This window comes from Gekko japonicus, unplaced genomic scaffold (genome assembly GCF_001447785.1).
Source record: "Gekko japonicus isolate JY-2015 unplaced genomic scaffold, Gekko_japonicus_V1.1 scaffold177, whole genome shotgun sequence".
NCBI classification, from domain to species: Eukaryota; Metazoa; Chordata; class Lepidosauria; order Squamata; family Gekkonidae; genus Gekko; species Gekko japonicus.
Genome location: NW_015161408.1, coordinates 22,910 through 50,315, shown reverse-complemented (window position 1 = coordinate 50,315; position 27,406 = coordinate 22,910). Strand labels below are relative to the sequence as shown.

Sequence of the window (27,406 nt, the reverse complement as noted above, 5' to 3'; positions counted from 1 at the left end):
ACATTATACCTGCTGAGTCCTTCTGCCCCCCCGCCCAACCCGGCCCTCTACAGCATCCACCCCCCAAAACTCCAGGTATTTCCCTCCTTAGAGCTGGCAACCCTACTTTCCCCTCAGTGCCTGTTGGTAGGCAGCTAAGCTTGGTTCTGTCACCTACTTTGGCCTTTGGGAGAAAACACATTGAGGCCAGTCCTGATAGGGTTGCCAACTCCAGATGGGAAATTCCTGGAGGTTTGAGGGATGGAGCCTGAAGAGGGTGAGGTTTGAGGAGGGGTGGGACCTCAGACAGGTACAATGCCATAGACTCCACCCACCAAACCAATCAGTCCCACATAGGGAACCATTGTTGCCAATCTCCAGGTGAGGGCTAGAGAGCACTCAGAATTACAACTGCTCTGCAGAAGGGAGGGCAGAAGTCAGCTGAAGTCAAAGGGGCAGATAATGGTAGGTTGATGGTTAGCTGGGAAGGAGATGGGGTTGCCAACTCCACCCTCCAAACCAGCCATTTTGTCCTGGGTAACAATTGCTGCCAATCTCCAGGTGAGGGCTACAGATCACTCACAATTACAACTGCTCTTCAGGTAGCAGAGATCAGTTCTTCTGGAGAAAACAGTGGACTCTGTCATTATACCCTGCTGAGGTCACCACAGCAAATTGACACTGTTTGCCCAAAGCCAGAGCACTCCCCCAGAGCCTCTTTCTAGATCTCGTTGTATTGTTTTCACAACGGGCTTTACTGCTAGTATAGTTATATGTCAGTGGGATTTCCAGTGGTGTATGGTAAAATGCAGGTTTTACCTTTATAATGTGTGACATGGGCCTCATGGAATTTTGATGATTTCAGGTTCTCTCTACAGTTTCAGCAGTACAAAATCCAGGACAGGTTGTTTGGGTAAAGTAAAATTTCGTGTATGTGTGTGTTTTAACTTTCAGTCACTTTACGTATTTATTTTACAAAATCAGCACTCAGTAGTCATGAGAAAGCTAACTTTAAGAACGCATATCTGAATATTGACTCAGAAATAGTTCCAGAATACCAACTTGAAGATACTGGCTTAGATGCAAAAAGCTGCAGACAGTGTTCCAGTCACATACTGGGAATTTCCTGTTCCCCCAAGTGCATTAATCCTCACATTAATGAGAGCCAGTTTGGTGTAGTGGTTAAGTGTGCGGACTCTAATCTGGGAGAACCGGGTTTGATTCCTCACTCCTACACTTGCACCTGCTGATGTGACCTTGGGTCAGTCACAAGCTCTGGCACAGCTGTCCTTGAAAAAGAGCAGTTTCTGTCAAGAGTTCTCTCAGCCCCACCCACCTCACAGGGTGTCTGTTGTGGGGAGGGGAAGGGAAAGGAGTTTGTAAGCCGCTCTGAGACTCCAAGTGAAGGGCAGGGTATAAATCCAATCTCCTCCTCCTCCTCCTCCTCCTCCTCCACATTGACTGAAAAGTCACTCCTAAGGTTTGGGAGACCGTCTGAAATGGTGTGTTGTGCAAACTGAGTGTGTGTGTAATCATTAGAAATCAGCACACCTAGTTATTGCTTGAGCAAAAGTGTCTTCTCCATGTACAAGTATCTGAAGCATCAAATGCATGTACTGGAAAATTAGAAGACAAGTGTTACTGAAATGGGTTTCGGATTTAGTGAAATAGATACTATTTAGGTAAGGTGATAGACATGCAAAACATTTATTTGCCTTTGTGGTACAAACAGATTTCACATGGTTTTTCACTCAAAAGAAGGCTTGTGTTTTTATGTTTAGTTTTCCTTTCCAAACGTAAGCTAAATCCTTACAGCTTAACCAAGAAGCCCTCTGCCATGTTATGTTGTTGGTGTTCCTTCATCATTCCTAGCTAATGAAATAGATCAGCCATGTGACCTTTAATGCTGGTCAGTTGGTTCTGTGCTCCAGAAGATAAATTATTTTCTCTTGAATTACTTTGCAATATGATGCTTGAGGAAGCTGGAATGAGATGGGAGAATGAAGCGAGAATCAACTGTTTTTCAATAGCGCAGTGAAAGATGTTGACATGGGGGAAATAGACTGCCGCTAAAGCGACTTCTTAGTCCTGTAACCTGTATGGTAAGAGGCAAAAATTGCTTAAACGTTTGAAGTGTCTTTGCCTCATCTTTCTGCCAGACTGATTCCAGGCTTACATTTCATTGCAGATTTTGGGTTGATAAAATTGCTGTCACTGAAGAACATGCAGTACAAAAGACAGTGGATGATCTGAAGCAATTCTTGGCCTACCACATCTTTATGAGAGAAGTGATACCATGAGTGTTGACAACATGCTCTTTTTCCATGTCCACCTCACCTTCCACTCCAATCCAGTTTCCTAATCCACACAACATGCCACTGGGAGAGAATATCTTTGTCCTCATCCTCCTTCCCTCTACAAGTTTGCACACGGGGTTTTAGCCTAGCCTTTGCACACCAGTGATTTGGTGTGCCAAGCAGACTAATTTCCCCCCTGTCAGTAACAGCAAACAAATGGTATTAACTGGCTGAATGAGAGATATTGCTTTTAAATTGGGTTTGAGTATGTGATAGCGGAATATACTCTGAAGAATTCCTGAGAACTCTGCTTTCTATCATAAATATATGTGCATTTTTTTCTTTTATTTAATGTATTTATGTATTGCCTTTCTGTCAACACACCCAAAGCAATTTGCAGGTTAAAATATGAAAGACAAACAGTAGGAACTCTTGCAAGTCATTGGTTGTGTCTTCAGGAGTTAATCATACGTATTCTCTGGCCTGCATTTTCCCTTTCTTGTCTTCCCTTCAGGGCAATACTGTATTACCTTATATACATATAGTAGAATTTGATAGCATTTTAGTATTGGCTCCATTTGGTGGGGAAATGGTTTTTGTTATCATGGATTTATTTATTTGCTTGTCTTTTGTAGGTCCATTTTGATTTCTCGGACTGTGGATTCTGGCAAGAAAGCCAAAAGATGGGTGTCAAAACATTTACCCACAATTCCCCCGCACACAGCCAGGAGATGCTCGGGAAGCTGAACATGCTGCGTAACGATGGGCATTTCTGCGATATCACCATTCGTGTCCAAGACAAGATCTTCAGGGCACACAAAGTGGTGTTGGCAGCCTGCAGTGACTTCTTCCGTTCCAAGCTGGTTGGACAAGCAGAAGAGGACAGCAAAAGTGTACTGGACTTGCATCACGTGACTGTAACTGGGTTCATGCCTCTCCTGGAATATGCATACACGGCAACACTCTCGATTAACACAGAAAATATTATTGATGTCTTGGCTGCAGCTAGCTATATGCAAATGTTCAGTGTTGCTAGCACCTGTTCTGAGTTCATGAAGTCGAGCATTTTGTGGAACACTCCCAGTAGCCAGCAAGAAAAGGTGCTAGATACAGGACAGGAAAACAGCGCAAACTGCAACTTTACCTCTCGAGACGGTAGCCTTTCGCCAGTTTCTTCAGAATGCAGCATGGTAGAAAGAACCATTCCTGTCTGCCGAGAGTCGCGGCGGAAGCGCAAAAGTTACATAGTCATGTCGCCTGGAAGTCCTCTTAAATGTAGCACTCAGACAAACTCCCCACAGGTTCTGAATCCTTCAGCTTCCTATGCAGAGTCTAGAAGTCACCCTGTAGACTCTTCCTTGGCTTTTCCTTGGACTTTCCCTTTCGGAATTGACCGAAGGCTTCAGTCGGAGAAGGTGAAGCAAGTCGAAAATTCTCGGACTCTAGAAGTGCCTGGCCCAGCAGAAGCGTCCAGAAGAATTGCTGATTACGTGACTTGTGAGAGCACAAAGGTCAGTTCCCCTCTGGTGATTGAAGAAGATGTGCGTGTCAAAGTGGAAAGGTTAAGTGACGAGGAAGTTCACGAGGAGGTGTCCCAGCCCGTCAGCGCGTCCCAAAGTTCCCTGAGCGATCAGCAGACGGTTCCTGGAAGTGAGCAAGTTCAGGAAGACCTTTTGATCAGCCCACAGTCGTCTTCTATAGGTAGAATCGCTTGGCACTTCTATGTGTTCCACTGTGATTTTATCGGGAGCAGTGCGGGCTTCCTCTTGTCATGTAATATTCTCAGTGTTTGAGTGTGGTGTTTTCAAACACTTTGAAAAACTCTTCTTGTTAATGATACTGAGTGTTTTCATTCTACTTCAGCCAGAGTGTTGTGGTCATGAGAGTGTACAGTCATTAATCCCCTTTACCGTTCAGCACTGAGACTCTTCTGCAGCTTAAATCTTTCATTTTGCGAGCCTAATACCATGAAGGGGTGGGAACGGAGTTGGAGCCTTTCAGGGAGGAAATGTCTGAGCTGTGCAGTCATACTACTTCAGCTGCACCACTGCTTTAAGGAAGCAGGGATAGTATTCCAGTGGGCACATGCCTCAACGTATTTCTGTTGCTATTTTTGCACTGCGCTTCGAATAGCTCATATGTTGACGTTCTATATTGGTGGCGTTTCTGCTCAAATTAAATTGCTTGACCTGTTAAAGAGTTTTCATAGACTTCAGTGGTCGTGAATCCTCTTTAAATAGAAAGCGCACAAACGTTGAACGCATTATCTTGCCAGGCTCTTTATACCTAATCTGCCAGAAATTTGAGAGCATGGTTTATAAATTTAAAAGGGGGAGCAGAATTTATTTTCTGGCAGCCGTTAGCTAAAAACTGGTTCACTAGGCTGATGTAATCTGACCCCATGCCCTTAAACACATGGAAGTAGGAGTTCAGGGAAAAGATTGCCAGTGACATGTGATTGCCTATATGAAACTATTACACAGATAGAGCATTGTGTAGTTTCTGGCATCACTTAAGCAAAACCAGAAACTTCAGGAATAGGGAAGTGTTATGATATAATGTTAAAGGTAAAGGCATGTCTTGTACCCTGAAGAGTGTCATACACTGGGATGGCACTATATAAGTTAATAATAATACTGAGCCCTGTATCCTGCCACCCTCAGGGATATTATAGCATTGGGAAAACTGCAGAAAAGGGCAACTAGAATGATAAAAAGGTTGGAACACTTTCCCTATGAAGAAAGGTTAAAACGCTTAGGACTCTTTAGCTTGGAGAAACGACGGCTGAGGGGTGACATGATCGAGGTTTATAAGATTATGCGTGGGATAGAGCAGATAGAGAAAGAAGTACTTTTCTCCCTTTCTCACAACACAAGAACTCGTGGGCACTCAATGACATTGCTGAGCAGTCAGATTAGAACAGATAAAAGGAAGTACTTCACCCAAAGAGTGATTAACACATGGAATTCACTGCCACAGGAGGAGGTGGCAACTACAAGCATGGACAGCTTCAAGAGGGAATTAGATAAGCATATGGAGCAGAGGTTTATCAGTGGTTATTGGCCACAAGGTATAGATAGGAACTCTCAGTCTGGGGCAAGTGATGCACTGTGTTCTTGGTGCTGGGGGGGCAACAGTGGGAGGGCTTCTAGTCTCCTGGCCCCACTGCTGGACCTCCTGATGGCACCTGGTATTTTTAGCCACTGTGTGACAGAGTGTTGGACTAGATAGGCCATTGACCTGATCCAACACTGCCTTCTCTTATGTTCTTATGTGTTTCTGTAAGTGCACAGCCAAGGGCCTTGCCAGTCACTTCTTTTTCAGTGGGTAGTTCTACAAGCACATTTGGGTATATTCATGCACAGAGCTGTGACCATTACTGAAGCAAACAGGGAAATCTTGGCTTCTCAGGAGCTTTGCAAACACATCAAGCAGCTGCTGTAGCAAACTATCAGATTTTAGAACAAAGTTTGAGTCCAGTGGCATCTTTAAGATCAACAAAGTTTTATTCTGGGTATAAACTTTTGTGCACCTGCACACTTGAACTGAGCATGCACACGAAAGCTTATACCCAGTATAAAACTTTGTTGGTCTCAGAGGTGCCACTGGACTCAAACTTTGCTCTGCTGCTTCAGGCCAACACGGCTACTCACCTGAATCTGTCAAATTTTAGTTTGGCCTTAGGCAAAAGCATTACAAATAAAAAAACTCAGGCATTAAGAGGAAAGTGGCAATGTTACTTCAGAACTGAGTGTTCATTTTTTAAAAGAAAACATGGCACAGAACTTATTTGCTAAGAACGTGAGTATATATTTAGTGCCTCATCATTTAACCGTGATGTCGATGATGTATTTGGTTGTTGATTCTGCTTTTATTTGTTTGTGTTGAAAAATTTATATCCCACCTTTCTGCCCTCATGAGGGCCACCAAGGCAACTAACATATTAAAACATACACAATAAAATCACATTTTAAAACCTTTAACCCTCTCACAACAAAATCCATCATTAAAACAATTAAAACCAGACCTAAAATGCATACAAAACAAAAACAGCAATTAAAAACATTGGGCAGGGCAGGAAGGATCTGCTATATTTTATTGTTCTTTTTCTATTGATATATGCCTATTGTTATGGCTTCCCTTTCTTCAATTATGCTGATTTGTTGACATCAACAAGCAACATCCCTGTAAGGTTGGATCTCAAGGTGGGTCCTGTGATCTGGGTTCAAAAGCCAGGCCCCTGAGATTTTCCCTGGCATTCTGCAAGATAGGCCTCTTGCTGGGTTTCTGAATGACTCCACAGAAATCAGCCCTGATAAAATGTTCTTTACAGGATTGAGTCTACCCAGGAGTCTCTGAATGGTGACGAGAGAGACAGTCTTCAAGGAGTTTCTTCCTGCTTTAACCCCTATTAAATAAATGCTGCTTTCTTTTGCAACCATTATTCATTTCAGAAGGTTCTTTCATAGGAGGCATCCCTGGTAGGCTGAATACACTTTGATCTTTGATCTTTTCTCCACTTCTGGGGCAGAGATCACCACAGAAAAGAAAGCAGTGATCCATAAGATAGGCACTTGGTTGAAGAGTCTGCTTTGCGTTGTTGTAGTTCTGCAGAAACCTTTTGATTTCTCTTGACTAAGGTAGCAATGATCACCAGCTCCTTGCATTGAGCATCACACTGAAATTATACTTGACAAATACTTTAACTGTTGAAGCGTGTTGGCACGTATTCGACTACACCATTCCGAGGACTAACTTGCACTCGGGTCTTCAGAAGAAGGAGATTTCTGCTGAGTCTCCCCACTGCGGACCTCCACTTTTGGTTTTAGCGCTGTACCTGAGGGTCTGCTGATCGCCAGGAACAAAATTTCACTGGTCTGCAATGGAAGGGGGGGAACCAGAAAAAGTCATGCTCTGCAAAGAGTACAGATGGTTGGATAAACCCAAGTCTGTCTTTAAAAAGTGTTTAAAGCAGCACTTTTAATTAGCAACCTTAACCAGTGTTCCCTCTAAGCTGAGTTAGTGCAAGCTAGCTCACAGTTTTTTTAGCCTCCGGCTCACACATTTCTGTCTTCACTCAGGAAGGATGGCACCAGAGCAAACTAATTTACGCAGTAGCCAAATCGCTCACTCACAACTTTAATGCTGGTCGCTCACAAAGTAGAATTTTTGCTCACAAGACTCCACATCTTAGAGGGAGCACTGGCCTTAACTAGAAGGGGGGGGGACCTTTTCAAAGGCTCTTCATTCTGCCTGGAATAGTAAAGTGACTCTGCAGCTTCTGGCCCTACAGTAGCCATGCAGGTATCCTGTTTTGCATGGCAGTATGACTGCACATTCTTTTTGAGAAACAGAACTCAACAGTTTATTTAGTTATGTCATTTATAGTCTGCCTTTCCCCTTGAGACTTATTACACTGCCTTGTCAATACAGTCAACAGCGTGGGACATCCAGTTAACTATGCAGTAGGATTTCAGTTGCAGAAATCTGAAAACAGGGCTGAAGCGAAGCACAAGTTTGTCCAATGAAGTTGTGTTTCTTTAACAAAGCAGCTGAAAATGGTATACATAAACTGGTCTCGTGGCATCTTATGGGCTAACACGTTTTTCTTCTCGCATAAACTTTTGTGGACTAGAGCTCACTTTGTCGAATGCTCATATACTGTGTAAAAGTACCTCCTACTAGTATGGACCCTGCAGTTCCTTTCCATCAAGCCTTCCTCCAGGAGAAAAAGCTTTTTCCGGCTGACAAAGTCTGTCTCTATTGGAGGAACATATGATGGAAGGAGATCATAAGGCCAGCTTAGTAGATGAGCTCTGTAGGATCTAAACTATACAGTGGGGGATATCACACAAAATATTGTGGGCAAAATACATAAAGAATGAGGGGGGTTTCCTTTTATACAATGGGTATGTACTTCATGTGCATGTATTGTGAGATGGAGAGGAGGAGGGATTGGTGAGCCATCACTGGTTTCATGCATTGATCAGTCTACACACTTGCATGAATCTCATTTAAGCATAAGACTTCCCCCCCCCCCCCCAAGAAGAAAGCCAGAAGCATTTTCATACAGGCAAATAAAGTGTTGATAGCATGAAATATATGCTATTTTGTCACTTTTTGTTTTTATATCCACAGCTCTCGATTTTAATCTGTGGATTTACTGTTTTTATGAAATCACAATTTGATTATGTTACTAAACCTGAACTAATGCTAGCTGTGCAGACTTATAAGATTCAAGACAGATGAAAGAAAGCTGGCTTCTGGAACTCATTGTCATTAGCTTAGATGTTTTTAAAGGGGAGGGTGAATAGGCTTATGGCGGATAGGTCTATGATCACCAGTTGGTCATGATAACCAAATGAGATCGCCAGGTGCAGAGGCAGAATGTCTCTGACTGTCAGAAGCTAGACATGTCAGCAAGTAAAAACTTATGCATGGGTCCTATTTGCAGTCTTCCAACAGGCTGCAGTTGTACATAGGATGCTGGACTAGACAGACAGTTACTCTGATCTGAAATTGCTGTTCTTACAATCTTAAACTATGAATCTGCCTTATACAGACTTGGGCGATTGGATAATCCAGTTCAGTCTTATGTACCCCAACTAGCTGTGGCTCTTCCGTGCCTCAAGAACTGGTCATTCCTAGACCTGCCCCCTGAAATCCTTTAACTAGATATACCCGGAGTTGAGCTGGCAATTTTCTTCTTGTAAAGATTGTGATTCATTACTGCTGGCCTCCCACTCACCCACCCCCATTGTTTTGATTTTGCTGTTGACTTAAAATTCTTGTGCGGAAAGGGCTGGAGTAATTCTGGATAGGATTGTCCTGTCAAATATTTATACAATGGGTATACCCTAGAGATTCAAAACAGATTAGATTTACTCGCAGCCCACTCCTAAACATGCCGATTCAGAAGTCCCACCAAGTTCAGTGGGAGTCCCTGGTATGTATGCTTAGGATCACATCCCCGGTTAAATAATGAGCTGCCCAAATATCTGACAGTTTAAGAAAGGTGATCAAGGTTCTCTGGCAAGAAAAGTAGACGTGTTAGGCTGAAGATCGCCTGCAACAAAAGTCCAGGCATGATCTGTCCAAAATAGCACTGTCAAGAGCAAGCCCTGACCGCCCAGGCTAGCCTGATCGCATCAGATCTTGAAAGCTAAGCAGGGTCAGCCCTGGTTAGTATTTGGCTAGGTGACCACCAAGGAAGTCCAGGGTTGCGATGCAGAGGCAGGCATTGGCAAACCACCTCTGAATGTCTCTTGCCTTGAGAACCCCTATGGGGTCTCCATACATCAGCCTGTGACTTGATGGCAAAAAAAAGAAGCAAACTTCTCCAAGATTCGCTTTCCATAAAAGAACATGTAGTACAACCAGTTCCACATGTTCAAAATATTTTGTCTCCATCCACATACTGCAGGACTGGCTTATATTTAATGACATTTAAGATGAGTTTTGTGGTGTCTTTTTTTTTTCTATTTGTAATATGCCACAACTACAATTTCATTGTGTGTATGTGAGTGAGGGAAATGAAAACATCACCGTTTGGCTGTTGTGCTGAAGTGTCCTAATCCTGAATGTATTTACTTGGAAGTTATTTAGGAAATCCCTTCGTTTTCAATGTACCTTACTTCAGTATCACTGTAGTTAGAACAGAACTGTTTTGGAACGTACTGATCTGTTGACCAGTTGGGAGAGGGAGCTTGTGAGAGGATACAAGATTTGGTCTATTGAGGGACAAAAATTAGTATTTAAAGGGGGGGGGTCATTTGAGTTAACCCTGGTTCACCCATTTGTGAATGGTAATTGGCTAGGTCTTACTGATTGCTCTTGCTACTTTGTGCTGTACCTTTTAATATGTCACTCTGATAACCTGGCTTTGCAATGACAGTCCCACCCTTGGTTATGCAGGTCCAAGCCCTGTTTCCCATGAGAGAATCTCCTGATAACTGAAATGATGAACAAAACGGATTATAATTTGCCCTATAATATTGAGTCTTGAGTACTGAGCAAGCCATCCTATCACTTCACTAAATGTTGAACACTTGGCAGAGAACACTAAAGTCCTTATGGTGCTGATTTTTACAACATAACGTCATAGTTGCTGAGAGTTTGTCTAAGAAAACTATGGGGAGAGATCATGAGGATTCGTCCACATATGGCTGCATTTATTCCAGCTAAACTGCAGGCTGATACATGTTCTTTCCTTAACTGCCTAGGTTCGATAGATGAAGGAGTCACTGAGGGGTTGCCAACACTCCAAAGTACTTCTGGTGGTAATGTTCATGACGATGATCGGTATGTACCAGCATAATGTGTGAAATGTTCTGCAGTGTATGCTGTGATATACAAATATGCTCACATTTTCTGTATTAAGTAGAGTATACGACAGTGTCTAAGGTAAAAATTGCAGGCAGCTGCGTTGATCTAGTACAGGGGTCCCCATCCTTTTTGATCCTGTGGGCACACTTGGAATTCCGAGGCAGTGTGGTGGGTGCAGCACAAAATGGCTGCCACAGGAGGCGGAGCCAGCCACAAAATGGCTGCTACAGCATACTTTCAGTCACACAGAGAAGATCCTTGTGCCATGGTGCCAGTTGCTGCCAAAGCAATGTTTTTAAAAATTACTGTACTCTGCAGAGCCTTCCTTGGTGGTCTCCTTTCCAAGTACAGACCATGCCAAGCATCTGAGATCTAATGACCTGGATAGCCTAATATTTTCAGATCTCGGAAACTAAGCAGGGTCAGCCCTGGTTAGTATTTGGATGGGGGACCACCAAAGAATACCAGGGTAGCTCCACAGAGGTAGACAGTGGCAAACCACTTCTGAATATCTCTTGCCTTGAAAACCCTCTGGGGTCACCAGAAATTTTCTGGGACTTGACTGCCAAAACCCCCCAAACAACTCTGCTTAGGATTGTCCTGTGTATTTCCAGGTGACATTGAGAAAGGTAATGACTTCCCTAGGATTACCTAGGGTAATTCATAAGTACAGAATATATACACATTTTGCATGCTGTGTGTGCATTGAGATTTCTGCAGTGCTTGTGCAACAGCTGCAAAGTCAGTGTGATGTCATTTTATGGGCAGATTTTCATGCTTTGTTCACCTGCTGTTAACCGTTCTCTACAAAAAGTCCACTGTAGATAAAATATGTTTTGCATTCATTTGAGTGTTTGATCTACTTCAGTTCAATGAACTTTATTGTCTTCACTTTTTAATTGCATGCCACAGCTTTTTATCATACATTTGTATTTTGATGTTTTACATACATGCTTCCCTGATGCACTTCTAAAAGAGTAATTGCTTTTCTCTTCAGATTGGAGACTGTCCAGTATCCTTACCAGCTCTATATTACTCCTTCAACCAGTAGCATAGAGAGACCCAGCCCAAATGGTCCTGATAGACCTTTTCAGTGCCCAACTTGTGGTGTTCGATTCACTCGTATTCAGAACTTAAAACAGCACATGCTCATCCACTCAGGTAAGAATCATCATTTCTTTCACTTTCCAAAGTGCAACAATTTGGATTATAAATCTATGGATTGAGGAGCCTGTGACTTTTATTTAAAAGCTCGTTTTGCAGTTCAGCCCAATAATCTCCACAAGACAATGTAGGTGGCAGAAGTTGTAAAGTTCAGTAAAACCTAAGGGTAAGAACATAAGCCCTGCTGGATCAGGCCAGTGGTCCATCAAGTCCAGCATCCTGTCTCCCACAGTTCCTCTGGAGGGCCAACAACAAGGCATAGAGGCTAAGACTTTCCTCTGATGTTGCCTCCTGGCTCTGGGATTCAGAGGTTTAGTGCCTCTGAACATGGAGATTCCATTCAGCTACCATGGCTAGTAGCCATTGATAGACTTATTTCCCATGAATCTATCAAACCCTCTTTTAAAGCTGTTTATTCCTGGGGCCATCACTACATCCTCTGGCAGCAAATTCCCCATTTTAATGAATGAATCAGCCTTTGGTCTCTGAAAGCCCAAGATATTAGGATTGCAGAGCTAGAGCTTTTTTGTAGATCTTGAAAGGTTCTCTTCCATTCCGGAATTTTGCGTGGCCAGCAGCGTCTCCCCCAACTTGATTCCAGCCTTTATGCAGGGTGTCCAGAAATCCCTCATAATCTCATCTGCATGTAATATGAAAAGGATACCGTCTTGCTGTAGGAAGATAACGATGTCAAAGTTTTTCCTTTTAAAAAGAAAGAAAAAATGGAAGCTGTAAACCGCAGGAAAGTTTTTTAAAAGTTCAAAATGGCATACGTTTTTTATTTGTGAGGAAAGGGCGAAGAGCCTAAAGCGGTTAATGTTAACCACATTTGCTTGGAAACTAGTGAGGCCTACTTAAATCAGCTTGTGAATAAAGAGATTTAGGGTTGGAATGTCATTTGCAAAAGTTGGGAGTATTCAAAACCACAGGTTAATCCTTGGTTTCATTTTTCACTGAGCCACAAATGGCAATGAAATTGATGCAGGAGAAGCCAAGCCTCCCTGTGTTTTGGTCTCTGGAAGAGCTGCAGCCACATTTTAAACATGCTTCTTAGTACTTGGCAAGGCATTCGTGCAGAGCATAGAAGTCCTCTTGCCGCTAGCATTATATTAATTATGCCAGATGCATTCCCCTGCTGGATGGTATATGGCTTGGAAGCACATTGGCTTTACTACTTGAACTAACTAGTCTTTGCTGCGGATTAGACAGGTTGGCAGAAAGCACACGTCCTTCAGAGGAAAAACTAGAAAGGTTTAACAGAAACAAAGAATATTACAGCACAGTCTCAACTCAAAACAGTTCAATGCATCATCAGCGACTTACAGCCTCTACTGGATAATGACAGTTCTCTTTCACAAGTACTCAGATGGCAAGCCTTTTCTTGCGCACAGACAGCCCCCCAATCTCAAACAACTCCTCACCCACAATAATACAATATATAATTTGAACAAGGACACTGGTACCAGAGTTTACAGTAAACCCAGATGCCAACTTTGCTGCCACATATACCCAGACGACACAATCACTGGACCTAGCAACATCAGCTACACCATCTCAGGCTTATTCACATGTTCATGTTATAACATTGTATATGCCATTAAATGCCAACAATGCCCTTCGGTTCTTTACATAGGGCAAAAAGGTCAAACCCTACGCCAAAGGATAAATGGACACAAATCTGACATCAAGAATCACAAGACTGAGAAACCTAGGAGAACACTTCAGCCTTCCAGGACATTCAGTGGATGACCTCACAGTTGCTGTTTTATTGCAAAGGGACTTCAGGAACAGACTAGAAAGTGAAATTGCTGAGTTGCACGTTATTACAACAACTCAGAACAGTGGAATCACCAGGACTTAACAGGGACATTGGTTTCTTATCTCATTGCATATTCTAACCTGATTCAGCCCTAACGTCTGTATTCTCACCGATCCCCCAGAAGGGCCATACCTCCTCTTTAGTTTTTAAATTCTTATTTGGGATAATAGATTAGAATAGTAGCTTGTAATGTAACGTAATGAATATTAGAATGTAGTGTAATTTGGAATGGTAGGTGGGAATGTATTTCTCTGGTCTGGGGACAGGGGAGATAATTCTACACAACCAATCGCCCCACTTCAAAGAAGACACTGTAAGGTGGCCTCCATTCTAGAGGATAGATAGATGGAACGTAATGGTAGGGTCTCAGTTAATGACTCTCAGCATTCCACAATTAACGATACATCTGGCCATCAGTCCCCAATGTTGACATATTTATTTCCTTCACTCTGTTTCACACACACACACACACCCAGAATTAAACACAAACAAATGATAACCATATAAACTAAGCTTGCTATTCCTGTTTGGTCCTTGAATCTGTTAAACATCTTCATTATGCTGTATGCTAATCTACTGCTCACCCTCTACCTATAGGTATGGGCTGGTAATTTCCATTTCATTGTATCTGAAGAAGTGTGCGTACACACAAAAGCTTATACCTTGAATAAAACTTTGTTGGTATTAAAGGTGCCACTGGACTCGAACTTTGTTCTGCTGCTTGAGACCAACACAGCTACCCCCTCTGAATCCAACAGTACAGTCATGTAAGACAGCCCTTGGTGTGACAGAATGCAGAGTGCTGTGATTTCAGCCAACCTGTATAATCAGCAGCAAAGACTAGTTAGTCCAGTTCTTTGGTATTAAAAAATGCTTTTGAAGATCATCTGCCTTTATGACCTACTGAGACTGTTTTAAAAAATACTGTTTCTTAAAGTAGTAAAGCCAAAGTGTTTGATCCAAAGATCTCCTTGTAAAACTGCACTGCAGGTTTAAATGATACATCCTGTGCCTGGTCAGTACAGACTTAGATTGACACTTGAGTCAAAGATTTATACTCTCATTCTTTTGGGAATAATTTCGGCAACTTTAAAGTTTTGACAGGGTTCTCCTCCGCCCCCCCCCTTTTTTTCCTTTCTTTTAGAAGCTTCAGGTAGCAGAGTCTGTGTGAACGGACATAGCTGCTGCCCTTACACAGTGGTAGCTGGAATTTTGCCCACAGTGGTTTTCAGTTGCGGAGAGTCATTTTTCCCCCCTCCCCCTCCCTCCCTCCCTTGTCTTCTCACAGGCATTAAACCATTTCAGTGTGACCGCTGTGGGAAAAAGTTCACCCGGGCTTATTCGCTAAAGATGCATCGCCTGAAGCACGAAGGTAAACGCTGTTTCCGGTGCCAGATATGTAGTGCCACTTTCACTTCCTTCGGGGAATATAAACACCACATGCGGGTTTCCCGGCACATTATCCGCAAGCCTCGGATTTACGAGTGCAAAACATGTGGCGCCATGTTCACCAACTCTGGAAATTTAATCGTTCATCTGAGGAGTCTGAACCATGAAGCGTCAGAGCTAGCAAACTACTTCCAGAGCAGGTGAGGTGCACAGCAAAAACCCATCAGGGAAACATGCTTTTTTTTCCTCCTAAACCATCTCTTCCTGCTTTTCGGGGCAGCCTGCAGTTACCTTTTCCTATCAGGTTGCCATTTGATTGCTGTCCAGTGGGCTGTTGCATCCCTGTTATCAGTAATACCTATTATCTTTTTGGCGTATGTAAACTGTGTATACATCAGGGCCAAAGCAGATAATACTGGGACCCTGCATTCGCCATGAGGATGTGGTGTGGTTTTAAAGCTTGGTTCTTAACTTCAGAATGCCCTGGCGGGGCCATCCAGTTGGGCATTGCGGCACGGAAGGGATGAAGGGCTCCTGTCCCTCCCCGACAGAATTAGGACCATACAAAGTTTTGAAAAGTTAAAAACCAGGCTCTAAAATGGTGCTGTGTCCCATTGGCGGGCTTGGCCCAGTATCGTCTAGTTTGACCTTTGGATCAGTGGGGGGGAAAGTTACATTCAAACTGCCTCACATTAAGTAGCCCACCCAGTTTGCTGTACCGGATTATCTACCAGCAAGTTAATGGTACAGGGTATAATGTTCCTTATTGCCTGTCTGCTGTAATAATTACTTTAACATCTGCATCCAAAAGCAACAACACACCATTGAGACAGCTGATTTGATCTGAAAGCTCTAATTTTGTTTAACTGTTTCTCCATTTTCAAAGGGGGAATCAAACGGACTTAACATGAAATAGATTCTCACCAGTTTTATAAATGAAAGGCACCAGGCAAAGTTGACCTACTAAGTGATCAGCCTTTTAAAAGACTCATTGATTTCAAGAGAGCAGTTCAGCATCTGCTTACCTCTTCCACTGATATAAATTAGTCAGATTTGAAATTGCTTTATTTTGACTGGATTGTACTCAGTAGTATACCTGTTAAAACCTCCTGCTTGTAGGAAAGTTTATCACTTGCTTTTAATGTATATATCCCTTTATTGGCCACAAAACATCACATGAATGAACTTTTGTGGGGCAGCTTGTTTCTAACTTTGAGCTATTGTTTGTGTATGCTGTCTTGGTTCCTGATTCTGACTCCATCATAGATGTGAAATGCTGGTATTGTTTTCTGTTTAATTAGGTGTTTCCCAAATTGTCTTTTTAATCGTATTGGGTGAGCAAGATCTCTTTCCATTCCACTCAGCAAATTAAGCATTGTATGTATTCTCCTATATCCTGCAGATTTTTTTTTGCATCAGTGAATCAAAACCCTTGTCTAAATGCCTATCAAATAAAATGGGCTTGTTCATTAAATTCTGCAGTACCAATCCAACAAAAATTATTTTTGTTGGGTTGCACCCATTGTCTTGTGCAAAGCAAAACTATCCAGCAAGTCATAGAAGAACAAATTTTCTCTAGAAGTTTTGTGTGTTGTCTGGATTTCCCCCTGCTCAGAATCTCTGTCATCCCTCCTTCATTATTCAGAGGTAGTTAACATGAATACCCCATGGTCTGTTTGAGGCCCACCAAAGCTTGCCCTTCCCAGGAATTATCACTGTCTCCCAAACCTTGGCGGTCTAAATATAATTCATGGACCTGATTCTTCCTCCCCACCTTGATCATTTTATTCATCTGATTCTCTGCCACCATTTCTTCTTTAGAATAAACATCCATCCATTGTTGCATGAAAGCATTCTGTAGATGATGAAAAACCATGCATTTCTTATACATCTTTTGTGGAGTCAGAATTTTAACCCACACTCTGCAGAAAAAATACAAGGGCCCCGGTCACACGGGCCGGAATATTGCCGGGGGGGGGAGGAGGCGTGGCTAATTGCCCTGGTGGAAACTAATGCGCGGCCGCCCAAGCACACGTCCCGGTCGAGGTCCCATGGTTAGGGGGGAGATGCCGACCAGACGGGTATCCTGCAGCGCGGCACAGAAGCCGCGCCACACGATCGCACTAGCAATCGCTCTTTGTGCACAGGCGCTGTTGGGCGCTGTTGCACAACCTGCGGGGACGGGCGCCAGATGCCACGTAAGTCCACCAGAAACGCGATCAGATGCCCGCCCTTGGCCTGCGGTTTCCGGAAACTAGTACCTCCTAAGTACTAGTTTTTTAATCCGCACCTTTGGCGGGGAGCCACGGGTTCACCACGGGAGTGCTTCCCAGATGTTGGGGTGTGATCGCGCCCGGAAAATCCGCGGGACTCCCGTGCATCTCCCGCAGCAACTTTGCCGTTTGACCGAGGCAAAGATTGACCTTCTGGTGTATTTCCAGATGAAATTTTGGCACCCTTTGGGCTCATTTACAAAATTCTGGCCTTTGTGTAGAGGGTCTCTTGAAATGGTTTCACATTATCAACCATTTGCGTGGTTGAGGTGACTTTCAATTAGAACGCTTTGCGGGGCCTTAGAGGCAATTGTCCCAGCCCACATTCTGAGTCCTTCACGTAATAACAGGTGTGATCTGAAGCTGTTTGAAGGGTTCTCTGCGTGGCAGCCATAACATGCAGATTCGTCCATAAAAACAGCTTTTTCTCTAAGGCCGTCTTCACTGTGCGGGGAAGGTCATTTTCTTCAGGTGCCTATGCAATGCTGTTATTAGCCCAAGCATGTCCCCTGTTTCACTAATGCTCTCTCTTGCCCTTTGACCTCCCTTGTAGTGATTTCCTAGTACCGGACTACTTAAATCAAGAACAAGAAGAGACCCTCGGCCAGTATGAGCTAGGAGAGCATGGATTTGAAAGCAGCTCCTCTGTCCAAATGCCTGTCATTTCGCAGGTCTCATCGACTCAGAATTGTGAAAGCACTTTCCCCTTGGGGCCTCTGGGTGGGTTGGCAGAGAAGGAGGAAGACATGCCAGAGCAGCCAAAGACTATTGTAAGTGCCGAGGCAAGCCGGGATGAACCCCCGAAACCGGGGCTCTCGGCGATTACTATTGAGTAAGTCAGAGTTTGGTTTCATTTTTTGTCTTTTTGGAAAGTGCCTGTGTTTGGTCTTGTACATTTTTAATTTAATTTTCAGAATGGAGGGGGGGAGAATGCACCCCCTTTATTATTTTGTAAGCTATGCTGTTGAAACCATAAACTGCAAGAGACATTACACTATTTTCACAACCGAGCAGCCACTTCCACAGAGACATTCAAGGCTGAAATGCACAGTAAAAAATTTCCCTTCAACATCACATGCACTTCTAATGAAAAGCCAAGCACACACAAGCTCCAATTAGTCTGCAGTTAGCACCGATCGAATCTTCCCACCCCAACCCCATCCTGGTTTTTGCAGAACTTCTTGTAAAAGAAGGGAGATTGATGGCTCTCAGCATGACAGATAACGTGTCAAGCACTGAACAGACATTTGATGAACATTGGGTAATCATTTGAGCATTTTCACTTAAGAAGGAATTGCTTTGGTCTTTTACTTTTCTTGGGCATGCAGTCACTATTACTGAAACTTACAGGACCTCCTCTGTTTTGTAAAAGTGGATGATTGATTGGATTTGGCAAAGCAAGGAGAGGGAACATGCCCCAGTATGTTCACCTCTGGTATGCCACTCCTTTTTAGAAACTGTTCATTGAAATGGCCTTATCTGGATTCTGTTCTCTCTGGTCAAGGAATCCTAGTGATATTTCATAACTTGAGATAGTGAAAAAGAATGACAAAGGAGAGAGTTTACAAAGGGCAAAAAAAAAGAAGAGTTTTTGTGCATTAATGCGGTTTTACATCTTTGTGTGTACTTACCGCGGTTTTATTAGTCTGTTTTAGATAAAAACAAGCAATTTATTTTCTTTTTAGAGGCCAAGTTTCTAACCCAAACGGGTTTGTTTACAAAAGGCCTGTTAGCAATGATAAAAAGTTCTTATTCTAAAACATTTTTTATACCCCTGGCCAAGCTGGTTTCATAAAAGCCATTCCTCCAGCTTACATACACGGCTCCAGCAAGCAATAATATGAAAGACTTGCCATTTCACCCCCCTCCTCCAGTTTATAGAAGGTTGAAAACACATGATCTACAGCATTTCAAGCCAGCAGTTTTCATTTCATTGCCAATGTCTTCTGTTATTGGTAAAGCTTTGAAATTTAAATTAAAGGTTATATTCATTCTTTCACTCAGTTTTGGGCATCTCAGAACAGTCGAGCTTCATAATTCATCTGATACAAAACAAGAACCCCAAGAAGTTAGATTTCTTCAAGGCGGTGCTAGTGAGTTTTATGTCATTGCCGTCACACTGAAGGAAAATTGGTAAAGGGCTGATAGAAACAAAAGAAGTCTCAAGTAACTGCGGAGGTCAAATAACAGGGTTGATATTTTGTGCAACAGTGCTTGAAGCCTGGAAAACTGGCAGTCAGTTTCCAGGGAATGTGACGCTTCTGCCTATCGCACATCCACCCAGTCTAAGGAGACCGCTCCGTGCACTTCTCTGCTATTTTAGTAAAGGGCTTCACTGATAAATACTTACTGGTTTTAAATTAAAGTGTTCTGTTAAATAGGTTTTTCTTCCCATAAAGTTTTTCAACAGTTGTTTTTCTAATTAAAATTAAAGCATCCTTTCCAGATTTGTAAAAAACAACATTTTTGGGCAAGAGGTGTATCTTCTTGAAGAACTGGTAGCATAGGACTTATAGGGCTTGGACAAAGTATGGTGGCCTGGGGGGGGCTTCCTCATCAAATTAAAGACCAGCATAAGAGGCCACTCACTATTGGTACCGTGATCTTAGCATTCTAACAATCATGTAGGAGTGAGTCTCCGTGGTAAAGGGCGCTGATCCATTACAGATAGATTCATGCTTGACAGGTAACCCAGCAAGTAAAACATGCAGCTGTTTGTAGCTTCTTGTCCATAGACTTATTTGTTATGGTCACACATGAATCTTGTCCAGAGTAATTGTTAATGAGGAACAGTATGCAAATTATATGGCCCACACTAGAGCAAGTCATCTACATTAACATGATTTTAGGAAGATTTAAAATGTGATATCAGACCACAAATTGCTTTCTGAAAATGGGGGGGGGGTGTCCTAAAAGAAGGTATTCATAATAAGTGTGCTTTTAGCTCAGAAGTTTGTTTTCCATTGTCCTTACAAAAATGAAAGTGAACTTAGTTACTGTTTGCATGAACTGTGGGGCTACTGTGTCACGTCAGTTTCTTTAAAAGTCCTCATCTTCTTATATTTATTCAGTACTTTTAAATCTCAGCCCGGTAAAGGATCAGTTCATAATTCTCTCTTTTCACAAGAGAGGGGTTTTTTTCGTACAAAAAAAAAAGTTTCCTGTTGAAGGAATATGCCCCTGTCCATAGAGCTACCTACCAATGAAACAAGTCTCTTACTGTTGTTCTTGTCTTTTTGTTGTTGTTGTTGTTCTGGAGTTTTTTGCTTGTTCAGCCACAGAGAGACTTCCATTGTTAGAGAAGTGCTTTAAGATGAAACACTGTGGGGGACAACTGAGGATCAAAAAGCAGGCCAGTTTCTAACCCCTTGACCAACCTAGAACATGTAGCCTCAGTGGTTTTTAGATTCAACTTACTTCCAGTTTAGTATGTCTTTCTTGCAGCCTAAGCAAGCTAGAAACAAAGCTTTAAAAAAAAGTCACAGATTTAAATCATTGACATCTTGTGGCTTATCTCGCCATCAACTTCCTTTTTCCTGGCCCCTGAAAGCCTAGATGTTCTGGCCAGCGCTTGGGCAAATCCAGGTCTGGGGGCCAAACGAGAAGTGATGTTGTGGATCCTTTAAACAATACCTTGTTCCTTTAAACACCTGGTGCAAGCAGGCCCAAATGCCAACCAGAACTGCAGCCCTTCTTTGCAGTGGTCTTGGTCCAGATCAAAAGCACACGTACCACTATTCAGAAAGCTGTAAGGAGCTTCACTCAGTGTTCTCTCGCGGAGTGCATGAATGAACCAATGCTAAGCAGTTTGAGCACTGAGGATTACCACAGCCTTAAAAGACTGGCCATCTCTGCTTTAAATTAAAGTTTTTAAAAATCCATCCCCCCCCCCCCCCCCCCCCCCCCCCAAAGCACATCACAAGAATTGCATTTGTAGACTGAACGATATTTCCAGCATAAGATCACCAAATTGGGTTCACTTTGGTGACAGGGTAGAGAGTCCTTTTAACCAGCTGCTGGCTCTATGATCACTGTCCAACTCAATTCCTGCAGTGGCTTGGTGGAGCATTACATCATGTATGTACGTTATCTCTCAAGTATCAGGATGTACCGTACAGCTGTCCCTTCTGTGACTTGTAACAAAAAGAGTTTTAAATTCAGATGGAAAGCATCTGTTCCCACACAGTTTGGAAAGTGGGGCACCATCTGGGGGGCTAGAATCGACACCTGACATTTCCCTCACTTCTCTCCCACGGAAGGAGCAGAGTTGCACAATGCTGTGAGGATTAGAAAGGTGTTTAGCTGGGGGTTTTTTTGTTTTTTTTTAATGTGCCAACAGATCACACTCCCTAAGGGACCTATGGAGAGTGTACATACATTGGAGATGAGATTATGTTTCCCCAAACTACAATACGGAATGTCAGCTTCATGTAGCATAGTGTCTTTCTATCACCAGCTTGTTTTCCTTGGATGCATGTTTGGGAAGTCGATTTGACCTCTCTTCTCAGGCTGACCAATTTTATGCTCACAGTTCTAACGCTGAACATAACAGTCAGCTAAAATCATTGAGAATAGTTCTAGTTTTGGCACTTATCCTTAGACTGGAAAGTGTAAATGTGAGTCTTTTCTTTTTAAACGAAGCAACCAGTGCCAGTGTAGCAAAAGAAAAAACATTATAGAGAGATACTATATTTTATAAAACTATAGTCCCTACTAGGCCCAAAAAGAGATTAAGATTGTATTTTTTTAACAATGCATTTGCAAATTTTTTAAATGGGTGGCTTTGGCCAATTTTTTTTTTAATCTTTGTTTTTTTGGTTACTAATATTTTCTTCACCAGCCTCAAGATAGCAGAGGGTTAGATCCTGTCTCCCTCCTTCCCCTTCCTTTTCTTAGAGTCTGCCGAACTCCCTGTATCAAGAATGTTTTGGATGACAAAGGAGTTTTTACAAAGTAATTACAAAGGAGAGGCGATTTCTGCTCCTTGGTTGCCTTTCTGCAAAAGGCATTTCTTTTCCTATCCCAATCAAGAACAAAACGTTACCGTTACTGACCTCCGGCTTTGCAAGAGCAAGCAGTCCCTGCCGGTATCCAGGCTAGTATTCTGCCGTATTACGACGAGGCTTTTGTGGGCCACGTTTGTCTGGGAAGCGGGGTAGAAATATATACAACTAAATACTAGAGCTTATCGGTAGAATAAAGCTGGTATTAAAAAATACAAAATCTATTTTTAAATACAAAAATAACCAGTGTGTGCGTGTTTTGTTTTTGTTTTTTTGTTTCTAATTCTCTGTATGGTATTGAAGTCCTTCAGTGGATCTTATAAAGCTCACCCAGAGACTTGGCTGCGTTAAAGGTGCTTCCAAGTAGCACTGCGGTGACCCAGGAGGGCTTCAAGACACCTCGAAAGGGGCAGGGCCGTGGCCGCTGCTAGCTGCTGATATTCGGATATCCCTGAATAATAAGAAGCCCGAGATTGCTTTCTGGCTCCATTTCTGCAGTGCCGACTGTCTCTGGGCCTTTAGAAGAATCGGGGGGGGGGAGTAAAGTAGGAATTGGGGTCTTACAGGGGACCCCCACAACAGCAGCCCCCCTAACCCTTTTAACTGTGCCAGCCTTCGGTCACCAGCCGCCACCTCGTTCAGCTTTCCTCGTCTGTGCCGACCGCAGCTACACTACTTGGCATGTTTATTGACTTAATGGAAATGTTTCTTGGGTTTGTTCTTTTTTGTTTGTTTGTTTTTGTTTTTTTAAATGTTGAAATACACTTTGCATTTTATATACTATATCTGGCTATTAGTATTTTTCAGGAACCCATAGTTCTCGGTGGCTATATATATATTTTTGTGACTTTTTGTAAACTAAAGTGCCGTTTCACTGTTACAATCATTTTTAGAGTTCTTGTAATCAATGTGAATATCATGGTTTTTTCAAATCTGTTCTGAGCCTGTAGTGTTCGCTTTTGTGATTCTATGTGTAATGTATATATTCTGTATAGTTCCATTGTACTGAAATATTAGCTCGTTTGATATAAGAAGAATATGTATTGGGTACCCTTTTTGCTAGCCTGGTTGTTTAATCTTTAAAGAAAAAAGAAAACCCTTCCGAAATTTTTAAAAAATCTCCAGACTGGTCCCATAATAAGTCAAAATTAAGAGGGAAGAAAAACTAGTTTTGAGTGTCTTTGGATAGAAACATGATGCTAAGATTTTTCATTAAAATATTAATGTTTTATGGAGTAAGTACCTATTTCGGTGTCATTATTTTCCTGTCGTTTAACATACTTAAAAAAGGGCACCTGGCCCTTATAAATTAAAAGGATACACTTTACAAAAACACAACATCCCAGTGGACCCCTCAACCCAAACTTCAAGGAGGTAATGATCCACAAGGGGTTGTCCCAAATGGGTGCTCCTTCTGCCAGTGTGGCACGCAGAAGGCCCACAGATCAAGAGCTCTTCAGCTGCTCACACCCGTGATCCTACACAGATGTTAAATTGCCTGCAGAAAAGGAAGGATAGTTGTTCAGCCCCGGCTTCATTCCACTGTTTAAGCTCCCTAGTTCGTTGTCTAATCTGCTCAAGCACTGTTTTCCCTGCTCCAGGATGGAGCCCAGGGCAAGTCTGGGCTTGTCCCAGTCCCTGTGGATTTATCACAAACATGCCTGCCCAGTGTGTATACTAGTGGTGGAAGTAGACACTGCTGTCGGGTCATAGCTGACTTATGGCAACCCCCACAGGGTTTTCAAGGCAAGATGCCTTCAGAGGTGTCTTGCCATTGCCTGCTTCCGTGTCACAAATCATTGTTTCCTCTAAGCTGTGGAATCTTGTGAAGCCAGAGCTCCCCCTGCTCAGCTTCTGAGCTGTGACTAGATCAAGCCAGCCTGGGCTATCTAGGTTTTTAAAAAATGTCTATTTAGAACACACACGTGGTCTGAGATTCCACTGTTCACAGCACATTTAAAGGAATACACCCACTGCAAAAGGAAAGGCCAGACTCAAGGACTGGCATACCAAGGCACTTGCCTTGGCCAGCAACATTGCAGATGGCCTACGGCCAACTGGAGACTCTGGTGGTTCTACCATCTCCCAGTGGGAGAAATGCTGAGTGGGGGATATACAGCACAAGACACCTCTTCACACTTGCCCAGAGTCTCTGCGCTGATTCGGTCTTGTTCGTTTTGAGACCCACCACCACCACCGGTAGGGCTACAAGTGGGCCTGGGCTATCCTTTGGACTTCAGCGTTCTTTAGTCCTTCCTTTTTGAAGGATCCAAACTAAATTTGTAACAGGATAAGCAGGTCTAAGTATTGCATGAGGGAAACTCAGTTGGCGTTGGTGGTGATGGGGGAATTTGCCATTATGCAATGGACCACAGAGTGTTTGAAAAGGGATATATTCCAAGCACCGAAGCACGCTCCCTTCCTCCCTGCCTTCCCCTATTAAGGGAAAAGTTTCTTTGCATGAAATTGGCAAAGCACAGATTTATTTCAGGGGGCATGTGACAGAAATTATAAACAACTGTTACATAACAAACTGTTGATGGATTTGAAATTAATAACAGTTAAAGAAAAGGGCAAACGAGACCAAAAAAAGAGCACTTGGTTGTGTTTTAAATAAATACTTTTGGCTGACATTTTCTCCCCCCGTAGATATTCACACAAATCCTAATTGAAAAGCTGGATATGAAAGACTGTCAGACGCATTTACTGCTGGGAGGTATGGGGAAACCCTCCAGCTGTTAAGGGCGAACTCTTGTTTATATCCTACAAGAGGAGGGACCGGAATTAGGACTGTACCAGCATCCAGACCAGGAAAGGCAAAGAGTTGGCTGGGGACAGGAAATATGAGCCAAGCAGCAGAAGACACACCACGGAGAGGCACAAGCCGTGGAGAAAGTTCTGACCACCGAGTGACCTCTCACCAAGGTCCTTTTGTTGTATGTGTAAAAAGAGGCAGGAAACCATTGGTCTCTGCATATGCATGGCAGCCGCAGCTCCTTCCACAAGGCAGCAAACCTCCCCCCATAGCTCTACAGGGATTCAGGACCCACCAGAACATTCTGGCCCATCTACTGAGAACCATTGTCTAGATGGAGCTTCACACCCACAAAATCAAGGTATAGAGTTTCCGTCTCATTTTCCTCCTCATGCATAAGAAATCTCCCTTTGTGGCACACAATCAGTCTCACGATTGCACAGCCATTGGTTGCCCCCACGAGTGCAGAAGAAGAGTAGGTTTTATACCCCGCTTTTCTCTACCTTAAGGAGTCTCAAAGCAGCTTACAATCTCCTTCCCTCCCTCTCCCCACAACAGGCACTTTGTGAGGGAGGTGGGACTGAGTTCTGAGAGAACTGGGACTGGCCCAAGGTCTCCCAGCAGGCTTCATGTGGAGGAGGAACGGGGAATCAAACCCAGTACTCCAGACGTCTACTGCTCATAACCTCTACACCACACTGGCACTGAGATGCTCTGCAATAAAGAAAAACCAGCAGCTGCCTGCAGAAGGACAAAGTAAACATCAACTCCAGAGTAAAAAAGGCAATTCTGAAATTACTGAGGACAATGCTAAGCGGCTCTACCCAGATTCTGCTCCATGGGGCTGACAGCAAAGTGTTCTTAGCATTGCACTGTAAGTTGCCAAAAAAATACCTGTCCATTTTTTAAAAAAGATTTATTTATTTTTTGCTTCTGAGCAATAGCTGGCAGAATGTTCTGCAAGCCAAGGTGAGTTTCCCTTATGCTTTCCTGCCTCTGGTTGTGTTTGCTTCCCAGAGGCAGGTGGCGCCCCCTGATCCCTGCATCTGCTCAGCCAGCCCATGTTCCTTTGCCAATAATTTCCAGTCAATCCTTTCTTCCTTCCCCATTAATCACTTATCTCCCGTATTGCATACTGTTAAAGAACTAATATTAAATAACTAAGAGTCCAAAGTACTCAGTTCTCCGAGGAGACTGTCTGTTGCATCTCTGCATGGGTCACTGCTCTGGGTTGCTCTCCTTGGAGCAGTGACTCTCATTGGATAGATTCTCCTGAGGATGTGTAATCCTTATTTGGACATGCACCACAAAATGGGGGGGGGGGGTTTGCTGTCCAAAAGTGCGGAGGCAAACTCTGGCAAGCAATATAATCTGACAATAACCAAAAAGAATAAGCAAAATGTTGTGGGAAACTGTCTGGACCAAGGACAAACACTCTCCCGTTCTCAGGCGCTGAGCTCACAGCCACCTGGGGCCTTGGGGTTCTCACTGGGTCCTGGTCCTTTGCTGAGGCTCTTGTACATCTGGGTTCCTCTCGAGAATGCAGACAGACACTCAGCAGACACTCCCAGCGTGGTAGGTTAAAAAATACCTCTGCATTTATTTGAATCCTTCAAATAACAAAGAGTGTTTGCTCGGCAGAAACCACTCACAAATTACAGCAATGGCAAAAAAAACCAAAAAAACGACACTATACTTGCACTGGGCAGAGGTTGAGCCTGAAGCATTAACTCCTTGATGGCTTCCTTCACTGGGGTAATCTTGCGACCTGGCTTGCGACTCCAAACAGCCCCGTTGCCAGAGCGACACGTAGCATCACATCCTGGCGACGGCGGTGCAACGCGTATCGCTGTCCCCCGCGGCAGGGATCCTGTGAAGACGTGTGGATCCCCCGCCGCGGCTTGGCAGCCCTACCTGGCTTTCTCACCCGAAGGCTTAAGAAAGAGCCCACTCCCACAGGCATAGTCCGCAGCATTTCAGCTTGAAGTCCTGGAGGCCTCAGCCTTTCTTTGTTTCTTGCGTGACTACTGCCCAGTTAGGTAGCCACCTCCTTCCAATCAGGGCATCGTTAGATCCCCCCCCCCCCTTGTTAGCTGGAAGCCAGGAAAAGGCATCTTATGCAGCTGGTCAAGTCTACTGCCCAGTTAGGTAGCCCCCTCCTTCCAATCAGGGCATCGTTAGATCCCCCCCCCCCCTTGTTAGCTGGCAGCCAGGTAAAGGCATCTTATGCAGCTGGTCAAGGCCACCAGGTGTTTTTAATTAACGCTCAGCCCAAACAGGCTGCAACCAACCTGTGAAAACTCATAGCTTGGTCGCATTAATGAAAGCCTGAGATCTGTAAGTTCTAATCCTTCCAGAAACATTCAGAGAAAACCATACAAATCTTTTTCAGTACACCGGAA

The 27,406-nt window shown here is 43.4% G+C and overlaps 1 protein-coding gene across 2 annotated transcripts in view; it reads left to right on the top strand.

The window, feature by feature from the left end:
- ZBTB44 (zinc finger and BTB domain containing 44) overlaps positions 1–22,769 on the top strand; it is a 51,036-nt gene extending 28,267 nt beyond the window's left edge. Inside the window, exons 2-7 of one of the 2 annotated variants that reach the window (XM_015426534.1) lie at positions 2,912–3,977; positions 10,499–10,577; positions 11,599–11,762; positions 14,873–15,173; positions 17,800–18,078; positions 22,553–22,769. In XM_015426534.1, coding sequence (XP_015282020.1) covers positions 2,960–3,977; positions 10,499–10,577; positions 11,599–11,762; positions 14,873–15,173; positions 17,800–18,078; positions 22,553–22,616 — 1,905 coding nt within the window. In that variant the 5' untranslated portion in view covers positions 2,912–2,959 and the 3' untranslated portion in view covers positions 22,617–22,769. Of the gene's footprint in view, positions 1–2,911; positions 3,978–10,498; positions 10,578–11,598; positions 11,763–14,872; positions 15,174–17,799; positions 18,079–22,552 lie in introns of those variants that run through there. The other variant, XM_015426543.1, reaches the window with a different exon arrangement.
- The last annotated feature ends 4,637 nt before the right edge of the window (positions 22,770–27,406 follow it).